Source organism: Tympanuchus pallidicinctus, unplaced genomic scaffold (genome assembly GCF_026119805.1).
Source record: "Tympanuchus pallidicinctus isolate F22 unplaced genomic scaffold, pur_lepc_1.0 scaffold2, whole genome shotgun sequence".
Classification (NCBI taxonomy): Eukaryota; Metazoa; Chordata; class Aves; order Galliformes; family Phasianidae; genus Tympanuchus; species Tympanuchus pallidicinctus.
The window spans coordinates 27,534,686-27,560,387 of NW_026294721.1; the positions used below are offsets into that span (position 1 = coordinate 27,534,686).

At 36.5% G+C, this 25,702-nt stretch overlaps 2 protein-coding genes across 12 annotated transcripts in view; one reads left to right on the forward strand and one right to left on the reverse strand.

Annotated features, from left to right (window-relative positions):
• The window catches only part of PCM1 (pericentriolar material 1), a 38,894-nt gene extending 24,936 nt beyond the window's left edge, over window positions 1-13,958 (forward strand). For 4 of the 11 annotated variants that reach the window (XM_052682039.1, XM_052682040.1, XM_052682045.1 and 1 more), the window contains 16 exons: window positions 682-738; window positions 1,899-2,071; window positions 2,152-2,280; window positions 2,778-2,898; window positions 3,190-3,327; window positions 3,575-3,708; window positions 4,413-4,547; window positions 4,712-4,909; window positions 6,312-6,371; window positions 8,393-8,531; window positions 9,096-9,244; window positions 9,552-9,621; window positions 10,324-10,577; window positions 10,772-10,864; window positions 10,981-11,104; window positions 12,669-13,958. In XM_052682039.1, coding sequence (XP_052537999.1) covers window positions 682-738; window positions 1,899-2,071; window positions 2,152-2,280; window positions 2,778-2,898; window positions 3,190-3,327; window positions 3,575-3,708; window positions 4,413-4,547; window positions 4,712-4,909; window positions 6,312-6,371; window positions 8,393-8,531; window positions 9,096-9,244; window positions 9,552-9,621; window positions 10,324-10,577; window positions 10,772-10,864; window positions 10,981-11,104; window positions 12,669-12,694 — 2,000 coding nt within the window. In that variant the 3' untranslated portion in view covers window positions 12,695-13,958. Of the gene's footprint in view, window positions 1-681; window positions 739-1,898; window positions 2,072-2,151; window positions 2,281-2,777; window positions 2,899-3,189; window positions 3,328-3,574; window positions 3,709-4,412; window positions 4,548-4,711; window positions 4,910-6,311; window positions 6,372-8,392; window positions 8,532-9,095; window positions 9,245-9,551; window positions 9,622-10,323; window positions 10,578-10,771; window positions 10,865-10,980; window positions 11,105-11,699; window positions 11,746-12,668 lie in introns of all 11 variants that reach the window. The other 7 variants (XM_052682042.1, XM_052682043.1, XM_052682050.1 and 4 more) reach the window with 5 other exon arrangements.
• A 922-nt stretch (window positions 13,959-14,880) lies between these two features.
• Window positions 14,881-25,062, reverse strand: LOC128080157 (general transcription factor IIE subunit 1-like). The gene is made up of 5 exons (XM_052682084.1): window positions 24,441-25,062; window positions 20,145-20,606; window positions 18,585-18,786; window positions 17,837-18,063; window positions 14,881-17,468 (listed from the first exon to the last, which is right to left on the reverse strand). Exons 2-5 carry the CDS (start codon window positions 20,593-20,595, stop codon window positions 17,077-17,079), a joined length of 1,272 nt encoding a protein of 423 aa, XP_052538044.1. The 5' UTR covers window positions 20,596-20,606; window positions 24,441-25,062; the 3' UTR covers window positions 14,881-17,076.
• Between the last annotated feature and the right edge of the window lie 640 nt (window positions 25,063-25,702).

Genomic DNA, 25,702 nt, shown 5'->3' on the forward strand with positions numbered 1-25,702 from the left:
AAAAGCAGTGTGTTGATAACAAGACAGCAGTGATGCACTTCAGCTTATGTGGATTTTGCTTTTTAATTTCTAAGATTTCAGTAAACGTAAATGCATGTAATGTTTGGGTACTGACTGATGTTGTGTGTTTACTGTAGACTGGGGACTTGATTAAAATATTTAGAAACAAGCTTTAACTTGAGACAGACAAAATCCTAGTTGATCAAAAATCTTATTTGTTGGCATTTCTATGAACAGCAGATGAAACTGTTCACCATTCTAATGACATCTGGTACTGCATGCTTGTTTTCTTTGTGCTTAAAGAAGCTTGATCAAGTATCATTCAAATTAAATCATATCATGTAAACCCTTACATTTTTGCCATCTGCACTGCTTTTCTCGCGTCCGTGTCATAAAAATACTCTTCTGTGTCTTTTTAGATTCTGCCAGTATCTTGTTTGAATCATGCAGATGTTTTAGTCATAGTAGCATGATGTACAGCTTTGTCAATGTAATTGAGTCCACACTGAGAGCTGTTTATTAGTGTTTATTATATAAACTTTGCCAGTTTAGTTTTCACAATAAGCAGCGATGTGGTTTGGATGATTAAGCAGTCTTCCTCCTGCTGTTTTGTATAGACCCTGTCTTAATTTCTGGTGCGCGTTTTTGTGTTTATCACTGTCTATCCCCACTTTCCTACAGCACATGCTAGGAGAATTCTGCAGCAGTCTAACAGAAATGCATGCATTGAAGCACCAGGTAATGCATTCATTGCTTAGCTTCAACGATGTCCTGTTATTCTCCCCCGCTGCCTCCTGCTCCCCTTAGCTTTGGTCCTGTTACTCGGACTGTTTAGCAGATGTTCAAAACTAGCACAATTTCAACAGCTTCTCTATAAATGAGGTAAGAGGCAATTCCATGTAATGAGCATGGAATGCAGCAACACAAACTGCCTCGAATTGTAATTGTGGATAACGTGTCTGCGTGTTCGCAGTCAGTCAAAATTATGCGTGGAAAATAGGGTCTATGACAAAAAAGTGATGTAGGCATTTTTTGTGTGGAAAATCTGCTGTTACAATTTAGTAATGGGCAAGGGAAGCAATCTTCAGTGTTTTATAACAGACTGAAAAAGCTTGCCTTTGTGGCTAAAGCTGGTATACTATTGGCAGAGAATCAAATTGTACAGTAAAGTTTTCTGCACTGCTTATAATTTAATTAACTTGAATATTAACAAATGTGCATCTGTTAAACTCTGAGTTTTTCAAACTTTAACTTTGTTTTTCCATTCAACACGTGCCAAAGTATGTTTGTATTAACAGAAGAGTTTTTAATATACATATATATATATATATGTATGTATATATGTATATATAAGGATGATACTTTCAATTCTTAAAGGAATTTGTGACTTACTAGGAATTAGAGCTTACTAGAACATTATGTTCTTGCAAACTTGTAATGGTGCTTAGAGGTAAGAGGCTTTATTAAATATCAGAAAGGCATGGAAATATAAGATTTATGTGTGGGAGATGTAGGAAGGTTGAGACCTTTGGATTTTTTAATTGAAATGCTTTAAAAGTCTGTGTTCAGCACTGAATGCGTTTCAGAACTGAAAGCAACGTTGTGGTGTGTGCAATATTCTATTCAATAAAGAATTCTTCCTTAAGATACTGTTTGGAACTGTAAGAACAAAGTGTGATCGACACAAATACTGTATGTTCCATACTTACAGGATTTCAGAATTTGTTATGTTCAAGTCCTTATTGCCTTTAGGAGATGAGTAAGCTTTAGGAAAGTATCTGTGTAATGGAGATCTAATTCTCTTATATTAACAAGCACATTTTTTTCATCTGGATTAGTGTCACGAAATGATCTTTTGATGATTTTTTTTTTTTTTTTTTAATTATTATTCCTTGCAGAAACTGGTAGTGATCTTTCTATGTTTGAAGCTTTGCGGGACACAATTTATTCTGAAGTCGCAACTCTTATTTCTCAAAATGAGTCTCGGCCCCACTTTCTTATTGAACTTTTCCATGAGCTACAGCTGTTAAACACAGATTACCTAAGACAGAGGGCCCTATATGCTTTACAGGTATGCACAAACTTGAGAGTCTTGTGTATCAATTGAAGAAATCGTTGATGTTCTTTTTACAGTACAGTTATTTTTTTCAGGATATAGTGACCAGACATTTATCTGAGAACAACGAGAAGGGGAAATGCATAAAATCTCTAAATACTGCAACATGGATAGCATCAAACTCTGAACTCACTCCCAGTGAAAGTCTTGCTTCTACAGATGATGTAAGCTTTCATTTCAGAAGCTAGTTCACTGTCAGCTTTTCCTGTTTTCAATTTATGTACCAAAATATTCATAGTGATGACCGTAATTGTCTAAAATTCGTAAAAGCTTTTTGTGTGGTAGAATTCTTTACACTAAAAATCACTGATGTGTAACGGAGGAACGTAACATGGAAAACAATATGGACAGTATAAATTGGAAATTGATTTTCAAAAATAGCCAATATCTGTGAATAAGGTCAGTTACAAGGTTCCCAATGAATTTATTTATTTATTCATATTTAAAAAACTAACAAGACCTCCACCTAGTTTCCTATTTGCTTACACAGTTAAAGTATTTGAAAAAAATATGCTAGAATTGCCTGTTTTCAGGATATGACAACCTGGTGACAAGCCCTTAATATCACAGCATGTGGCTAAAAAAAGTTGCTGGCTCATTCTCACATCTGTGAGAGTATGGTGCATCCCTGCTTTGTACTCAGCTGATGAATGTTTTTTAGGAAACGTTTGACAAGAACTTCCCTACAGAAGCATGTCAGGACTGTGAACAAAATGATGCAGACAATGGGAGTACTATGTCTACATCTTCACATTTTGAACCCTTTGCCACTGATGATCTTGGTAAGAATTGTGTGATTTACATCACAAATATTATTCCTTCACCTGCTCTCCAGAAATGACTACATTCATCTACTCGAGTAGTTACTTTTATGATCTAATATGTAACCACAGGTTTTAATACAGCACTTTGAGCAATTAGACACTTGATGAAAGTTTGTGTAAAAGAACATAATAGCAACTGCAGTTGTGTAAATTTTGAAACCTACAGCATTACATTTTTATTGTTGTATTCTTGTCTATCCTTTGAAAACTTTTTATTTAGATTAAAAGATGTTTTTATTCTAAATATAGGCAACACAGTGATTCACTTAGATCAAGCTTTGGCTAGGATGAGGGAATATGAGCGTATGAAAATTGAAGCTGAAAGTACCCTTGGCTCTGAGGGCTGCTCTAGTAATTTTCAGGGTGCTACTGCTGCTAAATTAGAAGGTATGCACATATATACGTATTTTACTTAGTTTTAGAGAATAAGTATTCTAAATATCAAGAGTAATTTATTTGGCTGAATTGTTTTCTTCTTCCTTCATATTGAAAACAAAGTTTTGTAGGTTCTTAATGTACTTGAGTAAATATGATTTACTCTAAAAGGAAAATATATATCTTTGAAATTGATATTTCTCTAATAGTAATGTTAAATGACTTAGATGCGTACACTTCTTTTTTTTTTTTAAATGAGGTCCCAGCACGAGTGAATGTCTTTCTGTGCCACAGTCAAGTGATGTTTCTGCTGTCCCATGTCCTCGCATAGACACTCAGCAGCTTGACCGGCAGATTAAAGCAATTATGAAAGAGGTCATTCCTTTTCTGAAGGTAAGAACTGTTTGCAGTAGTGTGTACTAGAAAAACAGGAAGAGGAGCTGCACACTTGCATAGAATATCGTTGTTTACATTGAATTAGTAGAAAATGTGATAGCCTTTCCATGTTTTAAGACAATAAAAGTAGCTTTTAAATGTTAATGTTTTGTCTAGTGTGTTCTAAAGCAGGAATCTTTGCTTCCATTTTCTACCCATGTGGATATATTTCAGTTTTTGAAAGGCAGGACCAAAACACTGGATTTATGTTTGAACAAGTTTATAAATAAATAAAAGTTGTTACTACTTGGATATATGGTTACCATCAAATATCTTTCAAATTTCCACTTCTGCATAAAATTGATAACTCATATCTTAGCAACAGCTGCCAATGTATGCTGAGTTACAGACATTTCTGACAAGGAAATAAGGATTAAATATTCCAATGAAGGAAATGGTAAGGCTTCTCGATTGCACAGGGCTGGTGGACTTTTGTCTCGTGGATAGAGATTTTTGTTTGTAGCTGATCCAATTGAATAGAAATATTTGGAAATGTGTTTCTGAAATACTTGCTCAGGTGAACTGGTAATTTTAACTCAGCCTGTTGCACACAATGTGACTTGTTGTTGATTTTCATCTTTTTGGTGTTTAAAATATCTCGGTATTTGAGATGATTAACTTCTTAAAGTGTTAACAAAGCTCGTTCTGTAATACTTTTTTAGGAACACATGGATGAAGTATGTTCTTCTCAGTTACTGACATCAGTAAGACGTATGGTCTTGACTCTTACACAACAGAATGATGAAAGTAAAGAATTTGTCAAGTTCTTTCATAAGCAACTTGGCAGTATTCTTCAGGTTAGTAGTTTTCAGTTGGCATTTATGGTACCAAATTGTTTAAACAAGATTACAAGCTATTATATACTAAACTGATTTTCAGAGTTACTAACAGTATGACAAGTAGTTAGTGTTTGAAGTGTGAAAGCTTGTTTCAGAAACTGAAGATTCATTTCTTTTCGCAGGATTCCCTGGCAAAATTTGCTGGTAGAAAATTAAAAGATTGTGGGGAAGATCTTCTTGTGGAGATTTCTGAAGTATTATTTAATGAATTAGCGTTTTTTAAACTCATGCAAGACTTGGACAGTAACAGTATTTCTGTAAAGCAGAGGTGTAAACGCAAAATAGAAACTGCCGAAGAGATGCAGTCTTATGCTAAAGAGGTTTGTCTTCTTTCTTTTTCTTAAATGTCTGTTTCCCAAACTTTGTATGTGAGTGGTGGTTATTTGCTTTTACAAATCACTTCTGTGTAGTCATAGTATTGATTGTGTAGAAACATGAACTGTTTTCCGCTTTAAGGGAGATTTCCTGTATTACAGTTACTGTCTGCCACATGTGTGTAGACTTTGATTGAAGGGAAATTGTATATGTGCACATCCAGCCATGGAATAGTATTAACATCTGTCACCAAGTAGCCAAATTAAGTATTTTAGCATATGAATGTACCAATTCATTATCTCTCCATCTTTTCCTACAGCTTCCCTTGGAGTAGTTTTCATACCATCTGTTTTAGCTAGCAGTTTTTAGGAACTCATTTTGAGTTATGTGAACTGTTTACAAAGGAAGCACTAAAACAGATCGTGTTAGTGTAGCATTTAATTAAATCAGTATCTCACTGTTTCTTATTTCATAGTATGGTTATGACTCACGTGTCCTTTAAGCCTTCTTTTAGAAACACAAATAAAAATCCCTCAAGTCAACAGTAGATAATGTGAATCTGTCATGAACTATGAAGTCCAAGTAGTTTAAAGCATAGCATCAGCTAAACTTAAGTATACCTCAAGTTAGACATACTAGTACTGTACCTACCTGGAGACCTTCTTTACCTTCTTTAAGGAAGTCTATAGAGATGCTCTGAATCGAGAGGGATTTGGGTATGATTTCCTACGTTATGTGGATTGTTTCTTTGTTAGATGAAGGATTGGTTTGCCCTGTGCCATAAGAATGCACAGAGGCAACTTAGATCTGGCATTTATTTTATTCTCCTGAATTGGAATTATGGTCAGTGCTTGTGTTGCTGTTGTAAGTTTAGATTCAGTGGAGCCAGAGATGAGCCAGAACTGGCAGTCCTGGCTGTTCTGTACAGATCCACGTAAATACCTCTGTACAGTTTTTCAGAGTTTTCAGATCCAGGATCCTGACTGAGGCACATCTGGTTTTGCTCTATTCTGTGGCTGTCTTGAATCCTGCAAAGTAACTGGTTTTAGATTCAATGCTTAAAAACATAGCTGCCTGTCTTGATCAGAGCTGGCGTATTTAATTCCATAGCTTAATTATAATTTAACCACAGGCTGCAGAAACAGCCTGTGTAAACATTCTTTTTCTATTATTTTTTATTTTTTAAAAAGGCCAAGCATGCTTATAATGTTTTGTGACTCTTAAATTGAGAAGATGTCTGTGTAAACATCTCATAATATAGAATTCCTTATTGCTTTCCACTGTTTTGACATAGCAGTTCTTGGTAAGACTGGCATTTCTGGCAGTCTTCCAGGAAGCCTTAGTTTGGTTCAATATTTTTCTAAGTTACTTCAGTCTAGAATTGAAGACAGTTTGTATTTCTTCTAGGCAGAAAAAGGTCTCCAGGTGGATGTTTGTTCATTTACTGAAGATGTCGATGAGGACAAAGTATGTTTGTGCTTCTAAACTGTATTTTATTCCTCAGATAATTTCACATTTCACTTAGTGTTTTCTATCATACAAATCCAGTAGCTGTAAGCAATCAATTTCTTTAGTGTTTATGAATTTATAAAGCATCTTGGTTTTTATCTTCTTTATGATATTTTCAGTGGTTTACTTCAATGAAGTAAATGAACTTCCTTTGTTTAATTGAGTTGCCAGTATGGAAAACGACTACAAAAAAAAAAAATCTGCCTTCACCAGTTACTCTGTTGTATGCCTTAGTAAACATAACTTGTATATTGTCTCCTTAGTTATTGCCAGTGTAAAGACTGATTTATTTCTCATAAAATATTATCTTCTTATCTTTCAACAAGTGCATTGAGATCAATAAAGACAGATAAGCATCCTTAATACTGCTAATTGAACTTTTGTGATGAATGACTTTTACTTTAAAAGTGATAGTTTGAACGTCTAAAAAGAGCAAAGTTAATATTGAATGCTATGCAACTGGAGTGATTTGTGTTCTTTCTTATTAGCTTTAGGCTAGGAGCTTTCTTTATTAGTATTCTTTTTTCTATATTATAAAACAGCTATGAAAGTTTTCTTTTAGGATTTGGTCTGGGGCTGTTCCCCCTATTCTCAACTCAAAGCATTGAGAATTTAGTTGTTCCTTTATTCTTTAAGTAGCAAGGACAGTGAGCTGAGATGGTTCTTAACTATTTGTAGCAACAAGCATTTTCTTTTTTTAATCTTGCAAGTAATTTTTTCACCTCAAGGAGGAAGGAGTTGTTGTGCCTTATGGCACAGAGTGGTTGAGGTACTGAGTGGCCTGTATGTTCTCCAAGTTAATAAATGTTAGGAGCTGAAATATTTCCTTTTTTTCTTTGTTTCAAAAATCACTTAAAGTCATTGTGTATGGGGACAGGGGTTGTATTTCAAATTTGTATCCAACCCAGGATAAGATATGTGATGTATGAAGTAGTGTTGAAAGCTTTCCTGTATGGGCTGCAGAATCATAGAAACACCCAACATCATCCAGTCTAACCATCCACCTATCACCAATATTTCCCACTAAACCATGTCCCTCAGTACAACATCTAAGCATTTCTTGAACACCTCTGGAGTTGGTGACTCCACCATCTCCCTGGGCAGCCTGTTCCAGTGCCTGACCAGTCTTTCAGAGAAGTTTTTTCCTGACATCCAACTTGAATCTCTCCTGGCACAACTCGAGGCCATTCCCTCTAGTCCTATTGCTAGTTACATGGGAGAAGAGGCTGACCCCCACCTCACCACAGCCTCGCTTCAGGTAGTTGTAGAGAGCAAATAAGGTCTTCCCTAAGCCTCCTTTTCTCCAAACTGAATATAAGTGCATATACAGACTTGTATGGGCATAGACTAAGTGCTTTCTTCTAGAGCTTAGAGCTTCTGTGATACTACTTTGTAAGTAAAATTGGAAATCTGTGTATCATTGTTTTTGCTTGCTTCTGTGTAAAAGATTCCTGTAAGATTTGGAGCAAAACTCCAAGCTTTACTTGAGATTTGTACAAAATTTTCTCACTCAAGATATTTAAAAAATCATTCAGTAGTGGAACTGCTGAGTAGCTGTCAAATAAATGAAAATGAGTAGTTAGGAATATTCCTAATGTCTACTAGAGACCCTTTAGTAGCGGAGGAAAATCAGTAGAAGGTAACAGTGCCAGTGTTTCTTTCTTCCTCTTTTTAATGACTGAAAGAAAAATGCTTAAGACTAGTTAATTGATATGAGCCTTTTCTGATAATTCAGTTGCATCCCTTCTGGTGTGTCTGAAGTGTGTGGTCTGTCACAGTACGATCAGAAACAGCATCAGAAGTAGCTCTGTGATACTTGTTTCATGGCTATCTGTCCTTAAACAGTAGCTTTTAGTCAGTAGATTTTTTTTTTTTAATTATTTTTGAGGGGAAAAAGAGGTTGCTCTTTAGGGCAGGAACCATAACTTAATCTTTAGATAAACAAACATGAAATTGCACAGTGTTCCTTGTTTTCCTAGGACAAGGATGAGACTGAAATTGTCAAACCAGTACAGGGCTTAGAAACGTATGATGGTAATGAAGTTCCTGAAAGCGTCAAGTCTGATGCTTCTGACCAAGAGGAAGATGAAGAAAGTGAGAGTGGCCCAGTGGCAATAAGTAAGTGTTTTCTATGGCTCATTATTCAGTGCTTTCACCACAGCTTTAACCAACTAATTTTACAACAGAATTTTTCTTAAGCACTTCTTAGTAACAGCTTCTGTCACAAATTTTCTAGACAGATCTCTTCCAGTAGAAATTCTCCAGAACTGTATTTACTGATACCTTGTTAAGAGTTAGATGTTTCAACGAGAGGAGCTTCTGCTCTTTGTAATTAGTAGATCTGAGAACAACAGCTCATGGTTTGGTTTCTCTTATATTTCCATTCTTCACAATAATTTGTTTAATAGCTAACACACTAACACAGTAGTGAGTGATTTTTTGGCAACATTTTTTGGCTTATGCGGATCGTTTGGATCTTTAAAGTATATCATCACTATAATAATATGAAAGAATACTTTGAAATAAGAACTAGTCAGTGTGGTAAATCTCAAAATGGGTTTGGATTTGCAGCCATCTTACTCTGTCAGATGTATCAGTGAGAGTTCTTACTGAGTAAATTGAATGAGTTAGATCAGTACGTAATTACAGTATGAAGATGGTTTAATGCTTATTTACCCTTAGGTTTATCAAAAGCAGAAACGCAAGCTCTCACTAATTATGGCAGTGGAGAAGATGAGAATGAGGATGAAGAAATAGAATTTGAGGAAGGACCTGTTGATGTGCAGACATCGTTACAAGCGAGCAATGAAACAGCAACTGAAAATGAACAGGTATTGCCAGGGTTGTAAACACAGAAGAAACTTAAGCCAGTGCATAACTTTTCAGAAAAATATCTTCATATAAATCTTTTTTCTTGTTGCACTGATTTCGTTATTGTTTCATATGGATGTATTTCATATGTAAATACTCATAGCATATATTTGCATGTGAATACTGTGAAATATGTGCACGTTTTTAATACTAGTTAAGACAAAAACATGGAACAGGTGTTTCTAGCAAAGAAGAGTGTATTTGGCAATAAACTATGATAATTGATCAGTAGAATTCGTTCTAAGTCATTTTCACCTTCCCCAATAGACTTCAAGCCAGGAACTGAATAAGTCAAAAGGCAGTGATATTTTGTCATCTGAACAACAATCTGTTAAAGGTAAGACCAGTATGAAGCTAACTGAGAGATTAACACTTCCATATGAATTTGCATACTCTGAGAATTATCTCAGACAGGGTCTGATATATGGAACTAAGAGGAAGATGATGAAACTTGCATAAATTTACTAGGCTTTGTTGGGTTGTGGTTTTTTTTTTTTTTTTATGGAACAATGTCATTTAAGTAGATACGTCTGTGTTGATACAGACACAGTAAACCTTCTGAAGAGGAAGCCTGAAGTAATCTTAAGTACATAAGTGTGTTATATTTGATGTTTGACGCTAGCATGAATTTCAGATAATTGTTGCAGCCACTGACACACAATTGTAGTTGAGTAATTTGTCTGTAGTATTTTGATGTTTGGATTTTTCTGGTGCTCGTTTTTTCTACCATTTACTAGCAGTTGAAATAAGTTTATAGTTTATAAAGATTTATTCTGAGATGTAGCTGATTAAGAACTAAAAAATTATTTTTTGTCAGGACCATTGCAGCCAGGTTGTGTGGATGTTTCTTCTAACTGTTGTTACTGCTTCCTTTCACTCTGTCTTGCTGTTGAAAATACTAGTATAGTTCACCTTCATTGCTCATTTGTAACTGTGAATCATGATTTAAGAAAAAATGTAATTTTGCATGCTCAGAATATTTTAGTGTCTCTAAACATTAAAAATAAAACTTAAAATTTAAACTTAACTGTGGCTTTAGGTGAAGAAGATGCAGCTACAATGTTACCTCATTACCTCAACGTGGTGGAGAACACACCACCTTTAGCAGTGAATACTCCAGAATCGTTTATAACAGCCAGTATGAACGCGGAAGAATCAAGCTCATCTTTACCAGAAAATGAAACACAAATGCTAGATGCAGCATGTGTAGTAAACAAGTCCTCTGCTGGAAGTTCAGAAAGCTCCATGGCTGGCAGTCCTGACACAGAGTCGCCTGTGTTGGTGAATGAATATGTGAGTACATTTCAGTTGATGTGCATCTAAAAGAACTTTTTTCATATTTCAGTATTATTTGTAGTTTTCAATCTTGTACATTTTAATTCTACCAATTTAATGTATGTGTTTCTGTTTGATGCACTACTTAGTGTTTAAAAATCTTTGAGTAAAAATAAAACAGTGGCACTAAATGTCACTATTTTTATTAACAGGAAGCTGGTTCTGGAAATATAAGTCAAAAATCTGATGAAGATGACTTTGTGAAGGTTGAAGACTTGCCCCTTAAACTTGCAGTCTATTCAGAGGTATTTTGCTGAGTTTTGTTGGGTTATTATTTAGAAGTGCGTGCCCTAAATAACTTACTTATCAGGACAGCAAAAAGAATTAGGTAGAACTGAGTTTTGTTTTACCTGTTATAAAGGCAGATTTATTGAAGAAAATAGCATCAGAGGCCCAAACCAACAGCTTGTCTGATGAATTATTGGATGGAGGTGGGCAGCAAGATCGAGAATTAGTTGGAGATGCCCAGACTCTGAAAGAACCAGGTAAGGATTATTTTCTAAATCATCTCCACGTGTTGGGAAGACATTCTAAACACCCTTAGAGTTTACATATCTTATTATCGCTGACTAAAGATAGAAATCACTGTGGTGCCGATATTTTTTTTTATCATTACACATTAGAAAACAATCTATTGGTATGAATAGATTTTGCTTTTGTTATCCCTTATATGCATTCCTGTTAGTTTCTTTGACTAAACATCATAAAAGTTAACATTTAAATTGCATAGTGTAACTGAAGTGTTTTAAAACTTATAAATCAACGTTTACATTTCTTGTTATAAGCTTGTTTTAATATTTTACATTTTAATTGCTAGTTTCTAATTCAGTAATGCTCAATATAACTTGTTGGCAGATTGTTCAGTGTTTTTTGTAATACAGAAGTTCTTCTGAGTTTACAGAATTGCAGAATCTCTGTTTGGGAAAAACATACTGATTTCTGTTATAAGGAATACTGCAAATTAGAAAAACTTGATGTGTATGATGACAGTAAATATTTTCATTGTCATTTTCATGAAACAACTTCTGCAGCTACAAAAACTTTATGGTAATGTAAGTCAATTTATTTATGGTTTGATAGGATACTGATGTTGTGAAATGTCATGGTATTGTTCCAATTATCAGAGGTGAGATGACTTGTGATTTATGGATACCTGATGTAAGTCTCAGAAAAGAGTAAAATATTTTCCTAGCCAGTTTATTATTATAAAAGTTTGTTATGTAGAGCTGGGATAGGAAGTGGGGTGAAGAAAACAATAATAAAAAGATTAGAAAACAAAAGTAAGGGTTTGTTATAGGAATGCAGAGATAGTTACCACCACAGTGTCACAATGTTCCATGAGTCTGGTCAGCAGCAGTAGAGGGTTGGGGTGCAGATTCTCTCTCTGCTGATTGCAGGCTGAAGGGAAACACAAAAAGGGAAAAAACATGCACATATTTTTGCGGAGTGTGTGTGTCTATATATACATATATATTATATACACTGTCCAGTTCTTCTTGGGTTGCCTATAATGATGGCACATCTGATACAGTTGCAACATCCAGTGCAGGTTATCCATGTCACAGAAGCCAAGGCCTCCAAGCTAATCCCAATTCCTCAAACAACATTAGCTGACGAAGGCGTTTCTCCACTGCAGTTGTAGTGACAGCATAGAATCTTCCAAGATAATGCGAAGAAGCATCTTCCATTTCATACACTGCCTATCACCATTTTGCTTGTCATGACTGTGCTAGCAGACGTCCATCGTCTCAATCTGGTGAATATGAATGCGGAAGCCTGATGTAGGTACAGTCTGAATAAAAACGCCATGCTACAGAAAATCTGTAGCTAGCGACTAAGACAGTGTTTATCTGTGTAAGTGGGATATATCTGTAGCTTTTCTTTAAGTAGGTCATGATTTAAAGTACTTATGGAGAAGAGGCGAGGATAAATATTTCTTGTAAGTATCCATTATTGATCATATTCTTTATTGAGTTGAAGTGTGGTTAGGGTTCTGTATGATGCTTTGTTAGCTACTAGACAATAATGAGTATATTCTTTATTTTACAGAAACTTTTGGAGCTCAAAGTGCATGAGAATAATCTGAAGATACCTGCGTATGTGAACTCTATACAAATGCATATGGAAAATCAGCACTAATTTCACAAATTCTGAAAGTGTATAAAAATGTAAAATAGTTTTTGACACGCTGCCTCTTAGAATAGTAGGCTAACTTCTGCCTGTGGCAGTTTGAACAGCTGGAACTGAATCTTCTTTTATTCAGTTTTGCTGCACTGTTCTTTTTCTGTCTTAATCTTTTTTATTGTGACTTGTTCAGTAATTTTAAAAATTTGTTCAAAATTGTAGTTTTAAATAAAGTTTGGACTTGTCTGTAAATTTGTCTTTTGGAAAAATTTCCTCAGGCTTATAAAATGATATGAGGAGTTGTTGGAAGCTAACTGACCTAAGTGTTGGTGTGTTTATAGTTTGCTGGTCCTGTTCAGAGAAACGCTGTTAGTTTTCCTGTGAGAAGAAACTCTTGTCTCACAGTTTCTCAGTCTTCTACAAGTGTGACATGTAAAAATCTGTATCTCCTCCTTGCCTTATAGCCTAAGTATAGCTGGCCTGTAAAAATTACTCTCGTTCATGGCCTGTGGAATTAATATCTGTCAGCACATTTGTCGGAGGTGAAGTAGATACCCTGTTTTGTTGTTAATTGCAGAAAACATCTATTTTTTTATTTTACTATTTCCAGTTCTTTATTATTTTCAGTATGAAACAGGATAAACTTGGCTGAAAATTTTAATATCCTTTCACATGTGGCACTTAAAATTGCTATAAGTGAATACCTGTAGAATTTTTTCTTTAAGTATTTAACTTTGTGAATGGTTTTGGTTGTAAAAAGGAAGATGTATAGAAAATTACTATTAAAGTTACCGTGTATTTAAAAAAAAATTAATAACAAAAAAAGAGTTTAAGTTGGCACCTAATACAGTCATGGCAAAGGCAGAAATAGGGTTATAGAAAAGTAGATTGAAAACTACGTCAGAATAAAAATTTTATTTGCTCTTTCATATTCCTACTTATATCAGAATTCCTAGTAAGAGGAAGTCAGAAAGTTGAGCTAGAAATAGTTTATCCAGTGTATCTACTGGCAGTGTAGTGATCCAGTTCGCCATTTGTTAGGACAAATCTGTTTTCAAGGCAGTCAAGAAAGTAATGATTACCTTAAGTCCAGAATTTGCTTCCTTTTTGGTTAGTATTCAGTATGGCTATACTGTATGGAAGACATTTTAGTAGTAGTGAAGGTTCAATATACACAAAGTAGAATGAAGTTTGAATAAAATGAGTGTGATTCTACTGTGATTTCCCTTTTTATTATTTTTTTATTCTGAGCCTCAGCTTTTATGAATGGATTTTTAAGTGGCAGATCAGAGATAAGAGGTGATTGTAAAAGCAAAATTATACATATTAAAAGGTTTAAAGACAATTCAGTTACCATGCAGGCTTTAAAGTCACTGTGATGCTGCATGTAGAGGACAAGGAAAGTACAGTCACATAGCAAGCTAGTGAAAATGAAACAAAATGAAAGCTTTTAATCACTAAACAAACACCAGAATCGGTAAACCTAAAAAAGGACATAATCTTATTTTGGCAAAATATTGTTTACACATTAAATGTTAAGCTCAGGAAACATGAGCACAAACCATTCCAAGGTGAGCATTCAATAATGCTGTATAGGAATAATGCATTTTGATGGATTTGCCCTGGTGATGAAATTTTGAGCAAAACCTGTGATTGGATTCTGTGAAGATTATCAACACTTACTGAGACGAAGGGGTAGTACAAGTGGGCCACTGGCTTTGCTTTGATGAGGGATCAAATTGCAATTGAGAAAGTGTGCATAAAATCCACTGTGACTTCAGAAAATGAGGCAATGCTTGGAATCATTAGATAAAATTGCAATTGATGTTGAAGCAGAAAATTATCCTGCAGGAAGGGATCTTTCATGGTGTTAAAAATATAAGACCTTGTACTCAGGATAGCTCCTTGTAGGCAGTCTTGCTCTAACAGCTTCAGAAGCAATAAAAAAAGCTGATAGTGCACAGTGTAGGTGAAGTCGTTAGCTGCAACTTCAGGATTGAATGTTGTTTCAAAATCCATGGAAGAAAATGAGGAATTGTTTTTAATTGTGAAAATAAAGTTGATGATAGTGATAAGCATCAGGAAGATGATGTGTTGAGGGGAAGAAAATGGCAACAGTAACCAACCATAAGAAATATTAGTGAAAAGTTCTTCTCATTATTGTATGCTGATTAGAGATGTGAGAGTGACTTCTTCTGTATAGCTTTGCCAGAGTCAATTGTATTATGGTGTTTGCTCTGTGAGTTGTAATTGCTTAAGGAAATCTTGGTTACAAAATCTTAATTGGAAGTACAAAGTATTCCATGGCAGACTTCTATATAGAGACAGCATTTTTTGTCTTAGTTTTTGTTAGTAATTTGATAGCATTGAGGGTTTAAGGGTTTTTGTTGTTGATTAAAGTAGCCTAATAAGAATTGAAACTGCCCTTGTAATTGTGTTCCAGTTCAGAGCACTAGTACTGTAATGCATAGGCTGTACCTCAGGCTAACAGCCCCAGTTAATGAGACACATGAGACAGGAGAAAGAATTGACACTCACTGTTTTCAAACAAGAAACTCTTGTCATAGAGTAACTCGTCCACTATTGGAAGTTTTCTTCAATAGTGGATGAGTTACTCTGTTACAAGTGAAGCCTCTGCCATTCTTTTACCTCTCACACTGTAAGTTAAATTCTCTTCATACTAATCCATCTACTTTTGATATTCCTTTGTTCACACTTTCTCTCTTCAAGGAATCCTAGAATAAACGAGGTTAGAAGGTATCTTTGGAGATGACTTTGTCCAACCCTTTTGCTTAAGCAGGGCCACCTGGAGCCTCTTGCACAGGACCTCATGCAGCCAACTTTGAAATCTACAACCCAGGAGACATTACAACCTATAGGGAACCAGCACTCAGTCATCATCAGAGTGAGGAAATATTTCCTGATGTTCAAACAGGTTCCTCTCTTGGAAGTTTGTACTCTCATATTCTACTTTAATTATTCCTTGCTAAAATAGTATATTTGCCAAAGAAATTAAGCTGTATCTTATACTCTGATACCAATGCTTCTGCTCTTATGTAGTACCAGTCAAGTAGAATGTCTTTCTTCCCAGTAGTATTAGAAAGAATCTCACTTAAAATGAGTGCAGAAGAGTATGAATGGAAATTTCAGCTTGATAAACTGCTTGCATAGCAATCTGGACCAAATGAATATTACAATACATTATCTATTTTAGGCATCTTGAGGGGGAAAAAAAAAGTGTGAAAGGCAACTGTTGAGGCTAAATGGCTGTCTTGCAGCTCATGCCTGCTGTACAGCCTTCTGTAATGAAATAACATTGAAATGGGAACAGACATTTTTTGAAACTGTTCCCAATTCTGAATTTCATTGTGCTGTTATCCCCTTAGGAATAGCTGTATGGAACAATAAGTGGAAAAAAAACCCTAAAAATGCTTTCATTTTGTAACTTTTAAGATGAAAGTTAACATACAGAACTGATTTTTCTTCTATTGCTAACAAAATTTAGTAGCAGCTCTTTGAACTGAGGAATATTACTACTGCATAGAGAATGGCTTGCAAGCCAATATTTAGGAGAATGTACTGATACAGAGTGAAACCAAACCCTATTAGAATTTGATTCACTTTTGCAAATTCTAGGAGGAAGGTACTGTACAATCAATAGGTGTACAGAGGTTAGGCTAAGTAGGATTATCACAGTGGTGAGATAATAAATGAAAAACGCTCGCTAATGTTGTAGGCTCACAATAAACTCCATGAGGAGTAATCTCCAGAAAGAGATCCTTCCTCAGTGGCAGTCAGCACTTAAATGAGATCTAGGAAAGATGGAGCCAGACTCCACGCCTTCCATCACACAGGTGAATCGCCTTCACCTGTGCTCCCACAGCTGACTCATTGCTTGTCACAGGTGGTCAGTCAAGTTCAGGCTGTGATCAATTGTTCCCATACAGGTACAATGACTGATTTTTTTTTTTTTTTTAAAGTAGATTATGACAATGCTTTTGAAACTTTATTTTAATCAGATCACAATATTCAGTTGCATTTTGGAATTATTTATGCTCCAAAATTACTGATTAAAGCATTCACAAAAAGTCTAAGCACTAAAACAACAGAAAACCAGTAGTAACTTTGGGCTCTTTTTCTGCAGTGCTAGTGTTTTGAACTGTAGTTACCTCCTACAGGTGATATTTCTTGCTAACAAAAAGCATTCAAACAAAGCATAACTCATCTGTTATGAATTTAAGATCCTGAGTTAAATGATCAAGCTAACTTTGTCTTAATCCAAAAGAAAACTTTACCCATTCTATACAGGCATGTATATTCAGTGCAATAGTATTTACTCAAACACAGACTGGAACATTTCTTGTACAACTTTTATATAAGCTTCTCTCTCTTCATTCGTCATGAGAGACACAAGCTCTGGATTTTCACTAATTTCACCATATGAGTAAGGCCGAGCAGCTACCATTAAAATAGGATCTAGTGATTCTTGTTCTTCCTCTTGTTCAAACGGGCTGCCTGCTAATTTTGTTGTTACTGTACTTGAGTGTTTGGCATTTTCAGACTCAGTGTCACTGCCTGATTCAGATAATTTGCTTTTGACAGCAGGAGCATAGTCAGTGCTGGACAATGACTTCATGGATTCATGGATGAGAAGAGTCTTGATGATTTCGTTCTCACTGACAGTTTCTTTAACAGTTTCTTCGGCTTCTTCAGAAGCATTTGTTCCTAACACACGATACGTTAGAGCTATGAATACTTTTAGTTACCAGATACTATGTAAATGAAATATTTTTTCCTACTTTGTTTAGCATTCTCTAAAATGCAGGCATTTTGAAGAACTTGCTGCTTAGAAGTAATACCAGTGGTGCCTGGCTAGAGTGAGAACATTTCAGGACATGGTACTTAACTTCTGGCTTTAGGATTATTATCTAAACCACTCTAAAGAATAGTTTTCAGAAACTAAGTTTTGATAGTCACTAGACCAGAATTGGAGAGCTATTGTATATTATGAACCAATTTCACATCATTTTCTAGGAAAACTACATTTAATTGTAGTAAAGCTGCTGAACTATTTGTCAGTGCTCAAAACTTACCAGCATTATTGATGGTAGCTGTTGTTGCTCCTTCCACAGTGCTCTCTGACATCCAGATAGGTTGCTCTTTAGTTGCTTTTTCTTTCTTTTTCTTCTTGCACTCAGAATCTTGGACATCAATAATTAAGTTCTGACTATATGTATTGCCAAAAGAGGAATTTTTGGTGGCCCATTTTTCAGGTCTACTGCAGGGTTCTGGCATGCTTGAACATACCTTCTGGTCAAAGCTAAATGAAATGTCATCCATTATGGACAGATGAAATACAAGCAAGACCCTCACTTCCCATTCAAACCACCACCAACAAAAAAACAACAAAAAACCCCATCAAGAATGAAGCTTATTAATTGCCTAGCTTTAACAGGTTCTCTCTAGTTTTAACTAATTTTCATTGCCCCTTATCTCATAATAGAGGCAAGTGATTCTGACCCACTGATTTTTTTGCATGATTTCTGTAGTAATGCATTTCTAGATAAAGGATACCCATAGAGTAACATTATCACGGAAAAGGCTGTGAACTGTATTCACGAAAGGAGAAGTCTAGAATATAACTCCTTAAATAATGTAACAAAAATAAAGCTGTAAATTTATAACAATTTAGATGCCGTAGATAATAACTGGCTTCTTCATTAAGGAGTTTCCCATTATGTACAGTCAAATAAAGCAGGCCTTTAAATTAGGTATTTCAAAGATGGTACAACTGGAAAGTTGTTGGACAGGCTGTATTATTAGGAGATAGGAGAGTTATACCTTTCTGATATGCCTGGGATTGCTGTTGGCTGAGGTTCCAACAAGTCATATGGCAGAACAGTGTCTTCTGTCTCACGCAGTAGCACAAAGATAGGTTCCATCTGCTCATTGAATTTTGCTAGCAAGGTTCGAGCATCTCGCCTAGGCAGTGCTGAGGCATCTTCCTCTACTTCAGTATTGCAGTAAGTACAACGGAAAGTCTCTGCAACGTTATCAAAATTGAAAAAAATCTCATGTTCATAGAATACAAAAGATAAACAGTAACTTGTTGAGAAGTCCTAGCTGGACAGTTTCCAAAATACTCTAAACTTTACCAGAGTTTTTGCATTTGTTCATTTCATTCAAAGGAATTCAAATTCTAGCTTTTTTTTGGGGGGGGGGAGGAGTAGGGGGAGGTGGAAGGAGTGGTGGTGTGCAGAGGTGTATGGGAGGGGGAGGAGAAAGACTATTCTCATGTTAGTTATACAAGAAAGAAGTACCCATGCTGGGGGGAAAACTTAGGTTGGTTAGACTTGCAGTAGCATTAGATACTAAGGTGGGTTTTTTTCCTTGTTTTATGATCTTTTTCTAACTTCACAAACATATGAAAAGACATTTGCAAGCATAAAGAACATCTGCTGGTTTTAGTTTGAAGTTCCACAGTTCAAAAAAGACTTCATTAAAACATATACTAAGTCCTACGTTTGTGTCTAAATGAAATAATCACCAGCCTTCATCTTTGCATTTCAGTAGCACATCAGTGTCTCTAGGATGAGAACAAAGCAATAATTTGCCAAATGACAGTATGCTAACTTCACCTTTGAAATTTCAAGTTAATCACTGTAAAGTATCGGTCATTCTCACTGGCTTTGGCATCCTTTCAAGGTGCCATGACCCACATGTTAGCATCATAGCTGCATTTAGAGTAATATAGTGCAATAGAATTCCATTTTACCTCCTTTTGAACAAGTGCTCTCTAGTTATTTTGATTTTAAGGAGGAGAAACCCCAGACTCTGATGCCACTTGTGCTATGGATGTGTCACGTTGCCCTGTGAGGAGCCTGAACTTCTCTGTTTCCAGTACAGGACTGAAAGAACACCTCTCCTCTGCTGACAGTCTTTGTTGTGGTTATTACAGTTGGTGGCTGCAAACTGCTTTATCCATCTTTATCCATCCAACTCTTCCATCAGAAACATCAAAGACACAAAGATTAACTTAAATTCAGAGTAGAGTAACATAAATATGTATTCATTTCCATATGAGAAAATGCAACTAAAGACAGATGAGTAGTCTTAACCCAGGTAGAGTGTCTAATTCCTAGCAAGGTGAAGCCTAAATCTGGTTCCCAACTCTGGCTCTTACACTCAATATTATTTTCTCTCGTTGGGCCTATTCTACAAAGAGCTTTTCCTTTTACCCTCATTCCCCAGCTTTTTTTCCTGTCCTCAGCTCTTTGCCCATCAGCAAACAAGAAGTAAATCCTAACAAATACACCTTCCTTGCAAAGCTCCCAAAAGAGCCAATCTGATGTTATCACAGTTTTTCTTCAAGATAAAAACCAAATAAATGATTAAACACACCTGTAAATACATCAAAGAGTTGATTGACCTCCAGGTCTGTGTATGTGCTAGAACAAGATGGACATTTAAACGAGGACCTGGTAGTTGAATCCCGCTCATCTGCTTCTATCTTCCTCCGCACATGGTCCAGTTTGTACTTTATCACATCCACCAGCACCTTATAATTGATGTAATAGTAGTTGTGTCTTGTGCTCTTCCCATTAGGCCCTGTTTCAACTCGCATACGCAGCTTCACAAACTTGTCTGCCTTGAGTGTGTTGAGAACAGTGCGCAGCTGTTTGCGTTCGTACTTGAGCAGCTGTAACAAGTCATCCTCTTTCACACAGGGGTAGCGGGTCAGTACATCCACGGCCAGGGAGTACTCTACTCCATAGAAACCCCTCACTACGTATTTGGCCAGGCGCTTTAGGGCTGCTGGGACTTCTGTGGTAACGTTTTGCTCTTCCATCATGAGTTGTACCGCTGTCAGAGAAAGAAGTGTTGCACAGCAAGTTATGGTAAGCCGTTTTGTTCACTGTCATTTGCTGTTCTGCAAGTCTTCACTGAATAAATTAATATAAAATCCTTAATCTGCACCTATGGATGGGGTGGTACCAATAGACAAAGATCAGGTATTCAGGTACAGCAATTACAACTGTAGGATTCATAGATTCTGTGAGTTTTTACACAAGAGGACATCTAGAAAAATAGGTTACAGAAGACACTTTCATGTCTAGGCATGCCTGAAGTACTCATTTTCACTCATAGCCAGCCATAAAAATTACAGCTCAGGATGCAAGCCAAGTGGAAAATCTATAGTTTAATTCATAACAACATAAAATAGATGTGGTTCTACCTCCCTGTGTGACAAAGCTGCAATGGATATTTGAGTACCTTAGTGTGCTGCTAACTATGTTGTTGGTTTGGTTTTTTTTGTTTGTTTGTTTTTTCCCTTGCCGGTTGTGAGAGTCATGCAAAGGCCTAGAAAAGGATGTCCCATCTTGCCTGGCACTGCCCTCACGCAGCACAGTGTTAGGACTAAGCCTACTAGATCCAGTGCATCAGAAGGTGGGTGGGGGTGGGACAGCACATTATGGCATGTAGTAAGTTGCCAGAACTTGACATCCACTGCTGAGAGGCACCTTGCTCAATCACAGATGGTTGTGCATCACTACATAGAGCTTGCAGTTACTCTTCAACAGAAATCATAGTTAAAAACAAAAGCTATAATTAAATTTACATCTCATAGGGAAAGCACTGTCTTGTCACTAAATTAAGTATAATCCTGGTGGTCTAAGGCTAGAAACCCAGAAAAAAATGGCACTACCCTGACCTAAACCTCCCACAGGAAGAAAATCAGATTAATTAAGCTGTTCAGGGAGGATACTGAATATCTGGGCTTCGACAGGCCTGAGGATCCTGACCTGGCTTTGTGGTTTAATGAAACATGAGTAGAGGTTGGACCAGATGGTCTCCAGAGGTCTCATCCAACTTAAATTATTTTGGTGTGCTCCAGAAGAATTAAGCTGAATCCTAGTAAGGAAACTAAGGTCAGTTCCACCAACGGTCCACAGTCTGTAGGAACAGTGTTTCTAAGATTTTTCATGAAAACCTCAAGGAAGGAACAACTTTTTTTTTTTTTTTTTCCTCCTCTCTAGTTCTACTTTCCCTTCTTCTTTGTCCTCATCCTCTGAAAAGTCTCAGCCAAACCATCCATATGAGTCAATGTAGCTGATAGGACTGGACAGATAAACCCTTTCCCAGATAGGAAAGCACAGGTCCTTGAACTTCTGTTGAACTGAGTCTCCCAGAACTAAATCCAATTCTAGCTGCCAGTCAAGCCTTAACATAACACCATCTTTGTACATGTGTGCAGGTGTCTGCTATGGGGCAGGAATAGCCTCTAGCCAAGTACCTGGACTGTAATTCCATCTCCACTCCTATCCTTGGAAGACAAGTCACTGCTTCATTTAGAAAACATACAGGCCTGAGTACAGCACCTGTCCACAAGCCACTCGATCAGCTGCACACAGCTGGCAATTTCCATTTCACCACCTGCAGCAAGGTCTCTTTGCTCTTACAGCTGAGTAGGCTTTCTTGTTTTCCTTTTGAAGTCAGGATAGATGTATGCAGAAGAAATAATCTTCGTATAAAGCATAGCTGAGAAGCTGCAAACAGCACAGAAGTGGCTAGAGTACCAGACAGCTTAGATTTGCTGATTTGCTGGACTCCCATGTCTGCTCTCTGGTGTTAAAACTCCTCAAGAGCTTGAGCAGAAAATGATTTCTGGAGTACAGAAGAACAGATTTTTTCCACTAAAGAATATGCTAACTTATGCTGATGATTTATTTCTCTCTCTTTCTGACATCAGATTTGGAATTTGTTTCTGTGCAGTGGCTTCTATTCAACAGGATGGAGGGACAGCGTCCCAACATCAACTTCAAAGATCAGGAATGTGACTTTGAGCATCCTTGGGTTCTGGAGAGCACTGAGCCTTGTCCTTGCTAACCCACTGACAGGAGGCACTGGGACCTTCACTATGCTCCCTACAGAAAGGGGTCATCAGGTATTTTTGTAATAAGGACCAGCCACAACAAAGAGTGGAAGTGCAGCCTGAGCAACTGATTGGGATCTGGTACCACGCCTGCCATGCCCTGCAGAGGCATTAGTGTGGGCTAGTATCTCAGAACGGGCTAAGATACACTCTGTGTGGATTATTTATTTTAAAAATGCCAATTAGATTGTGTTGTTTTAAAAGATTAACAAAACCACATTATCTACTTCTTGACTAATGTGGGGCAGAACCATGACACTTCTTTTACAAGCAGGTCTCACAACAGTTTTTTCTGACCTGAAGTCAAATATATATACATATTTTTTAATATTTAAAAATATATAATAATATATAAAATAATAAAAATATATAAAATATATTAAATAAAATATATAAAGTAATTTCCAAAGAAACAGAATAAGGTGATAACCTCATTAGAGAATATGTTGGACCTAAGCTGTAAACCTGGAGTTTGCTGACCTATGAATTCTTATGATTCCTCATCCCAGACCTGCATTATGTACTTGCAGAGATTTGAATTGCACCGAAGTGTTTCCAAACACCTTAATGTTAATAACACTTCAAGTCCAGAGTCTTACAACCACAAAAACTATTAAAAAAAATAATAATAAAAAGGAAAAAAACCACCATTTCCAACACTCCCTACACCAAACCAGCCAAGCCAAAAAAACTCAGCACTTCCACAACAACAGCCATTGTCCATCACCTGTAATATAAATACTGTGAATATATTCTGCAAAAATACTGATAAGAAAACACCACCACCACCACATACACATAGTATCAATTTGCAGTAGAAATACAGGTATTCAAGCTTTTGGTCAAACATAGAAAGCAATGGCTTTCTTTTTACAAGAATAGCTGAATTTCCACAGAATAAATAGCAGGCATGGAAAATACAAACACAGCATTCTTTCCATTTCTTTGCTACAACTGAGGTGATGTTCTCCAGTCCCCATTGATAAACTTCCTCACCTTCCAATTGCCTAGAGGCTCACAGTTCAGGAGAAACTGCTGGTTAAGAGCTGCTGTCTGCAGGCAGCAGATCTCCATTAAGAAGAAACTGAGATGACCCTTATCAAGGAAAGGAGAAGAAAGTGGAGCAGCTTTGCTGCAGAGATAGAAGGGCTTCAAGCAGGAATCTGCTCCAGAGCTGAGCTGCAGTCGCACTCCCGTAAGAGACAGGTATTTTGCTACTTGTATGGATCATTGGGAAGTAGTTTTTTTCAGTTGGTAGCACATATTGACAGATACCTTTGAAATCATGGCCTAATTTCTACTGTTAAGTGCTTCTGAAGCACTTTTATGAGGGTGGGATCTACTTTTTTTGACCTCTTTGTTATTTTAGATGCTGGAGCAGCTCTTCAGTTTGTGATTTTCAGAAGAGAAAATACACAGCTTTGTTTTTGCCATAAGCAAGAATAGGAACTATCTTTCAGACCATCCTTTGTTTTGGGAAACCTGCACAGAATTGCCTACTGTATTAACAAGCAGCTATCAAAAGTAGCATTTCAAGTTCACAGACATCACATAGAGCAGGTTGTACAAGGCTGATCTACAGCCACTTGCTTAGTTAACCTTCTATTTGAAACTGCCTGAGCAGATAAGCTACACACTTTAATTTTTTTTAATTAGACTTTTACTTCAAAAGCTCTATAGGAGAAAAATTTATTAAAGTAGTCTTCTGTTAAAATTAATATAATCACATTATTTGTAACTAAGTTAAAAACTTTTATCATTACCTCCATTATATATGCAGAAATCTCCAGACTGCTGCTATACAGCAATCACCCATTTTCTAAGAGCTCAAAGTAACTGCAAAACGAGCTTAAATATTTTCCAGCTTTTTCCTACACCCTTCTGTGATCAGCCCCAATTATCACCCAGGTGGAGCAAGAGTCCCCAGATCACATTTCATTAGGAACTGAATGAATTCACTCTCGTACACGTTGCATCACGATATAGTTACAAATCTGATTGCTCAATGCTACATACCTACAACAGATCAGGACCAAAATTTTAAGTGACTGCAATCTGTGTTTTCATTAGCATGACTTTACAAGACTACAGGTAACATGATAATTAACTCATTTTTTTTGTTGCAAAACAAAAACATAGCTTGGGTAATTTACATAATTTGTGTTTAGGAGCTTTCATTGAAAATATTCAGAAAAAAATAGCATACATATATTTAGCTTTTGTGGTTTTGGCATGTTCTATTTTAGGTGGCTTCTGTCTTCAAAGGAAATGAAAAATATTTTTTCACTGTATTTTTTCTCAGAAGATAAAGTTATACTTTTATTTCCTTCTATGGGTGAGAAAAACACGTTTAAAACAAACACTAAACTAAGGCTGCCAGACACTCTTAGGACTGTAATCATCAATTTGATCTCCAGTCTGTCCATCATGTATGTGTGCAGTGGAGGTTGGAACCTTGTGGTAATTAATGTGTGGTATTGTGTGTTAAATTTAAAATGTTGCACAGAACAGTTGAGCAGGTATATGTTTTTTCATACTGTGCTTCTTGAGCACACTCCTTTGCTATGATGTTCCATTAGAACATGCAGAGGTGCAAGACTGCATGCTGGTACTTGTGTTTTGTCTGTGGGAAAGGTTTAGAATGAGTAATCCCTGTGGGTTTCCTTGCTAAGTGTTTTCAACAGAGAAAGTGCTCTGTAACCTCAGAGTTTCATTCATGTGGCTGTCCTCAGCCTGTGTGTGGTGTGGAAACATGGCACGAAGACATAAAATAGCTTTCTAAATTCAGCAGTGCCATGGTTTAGCTGGGAGTACTGCTCTCAGAAACAGGAAATCACAAGCACCTGGGCATGCTGTAGCTGATAAGGATGGCTTGCTGAGTAAGGACATCAGCCTGCATGTAGTAGAGGTAAGCGTACGCAGCAGGGGTATTGCTTAGCCCTGTGCCTGCATGGGTGGCGGTGTTCTGTGTGGGCTTTTGCTATGTCCCCTGTTGCATGCACACTCAGAGAAGAAGCAAACACTT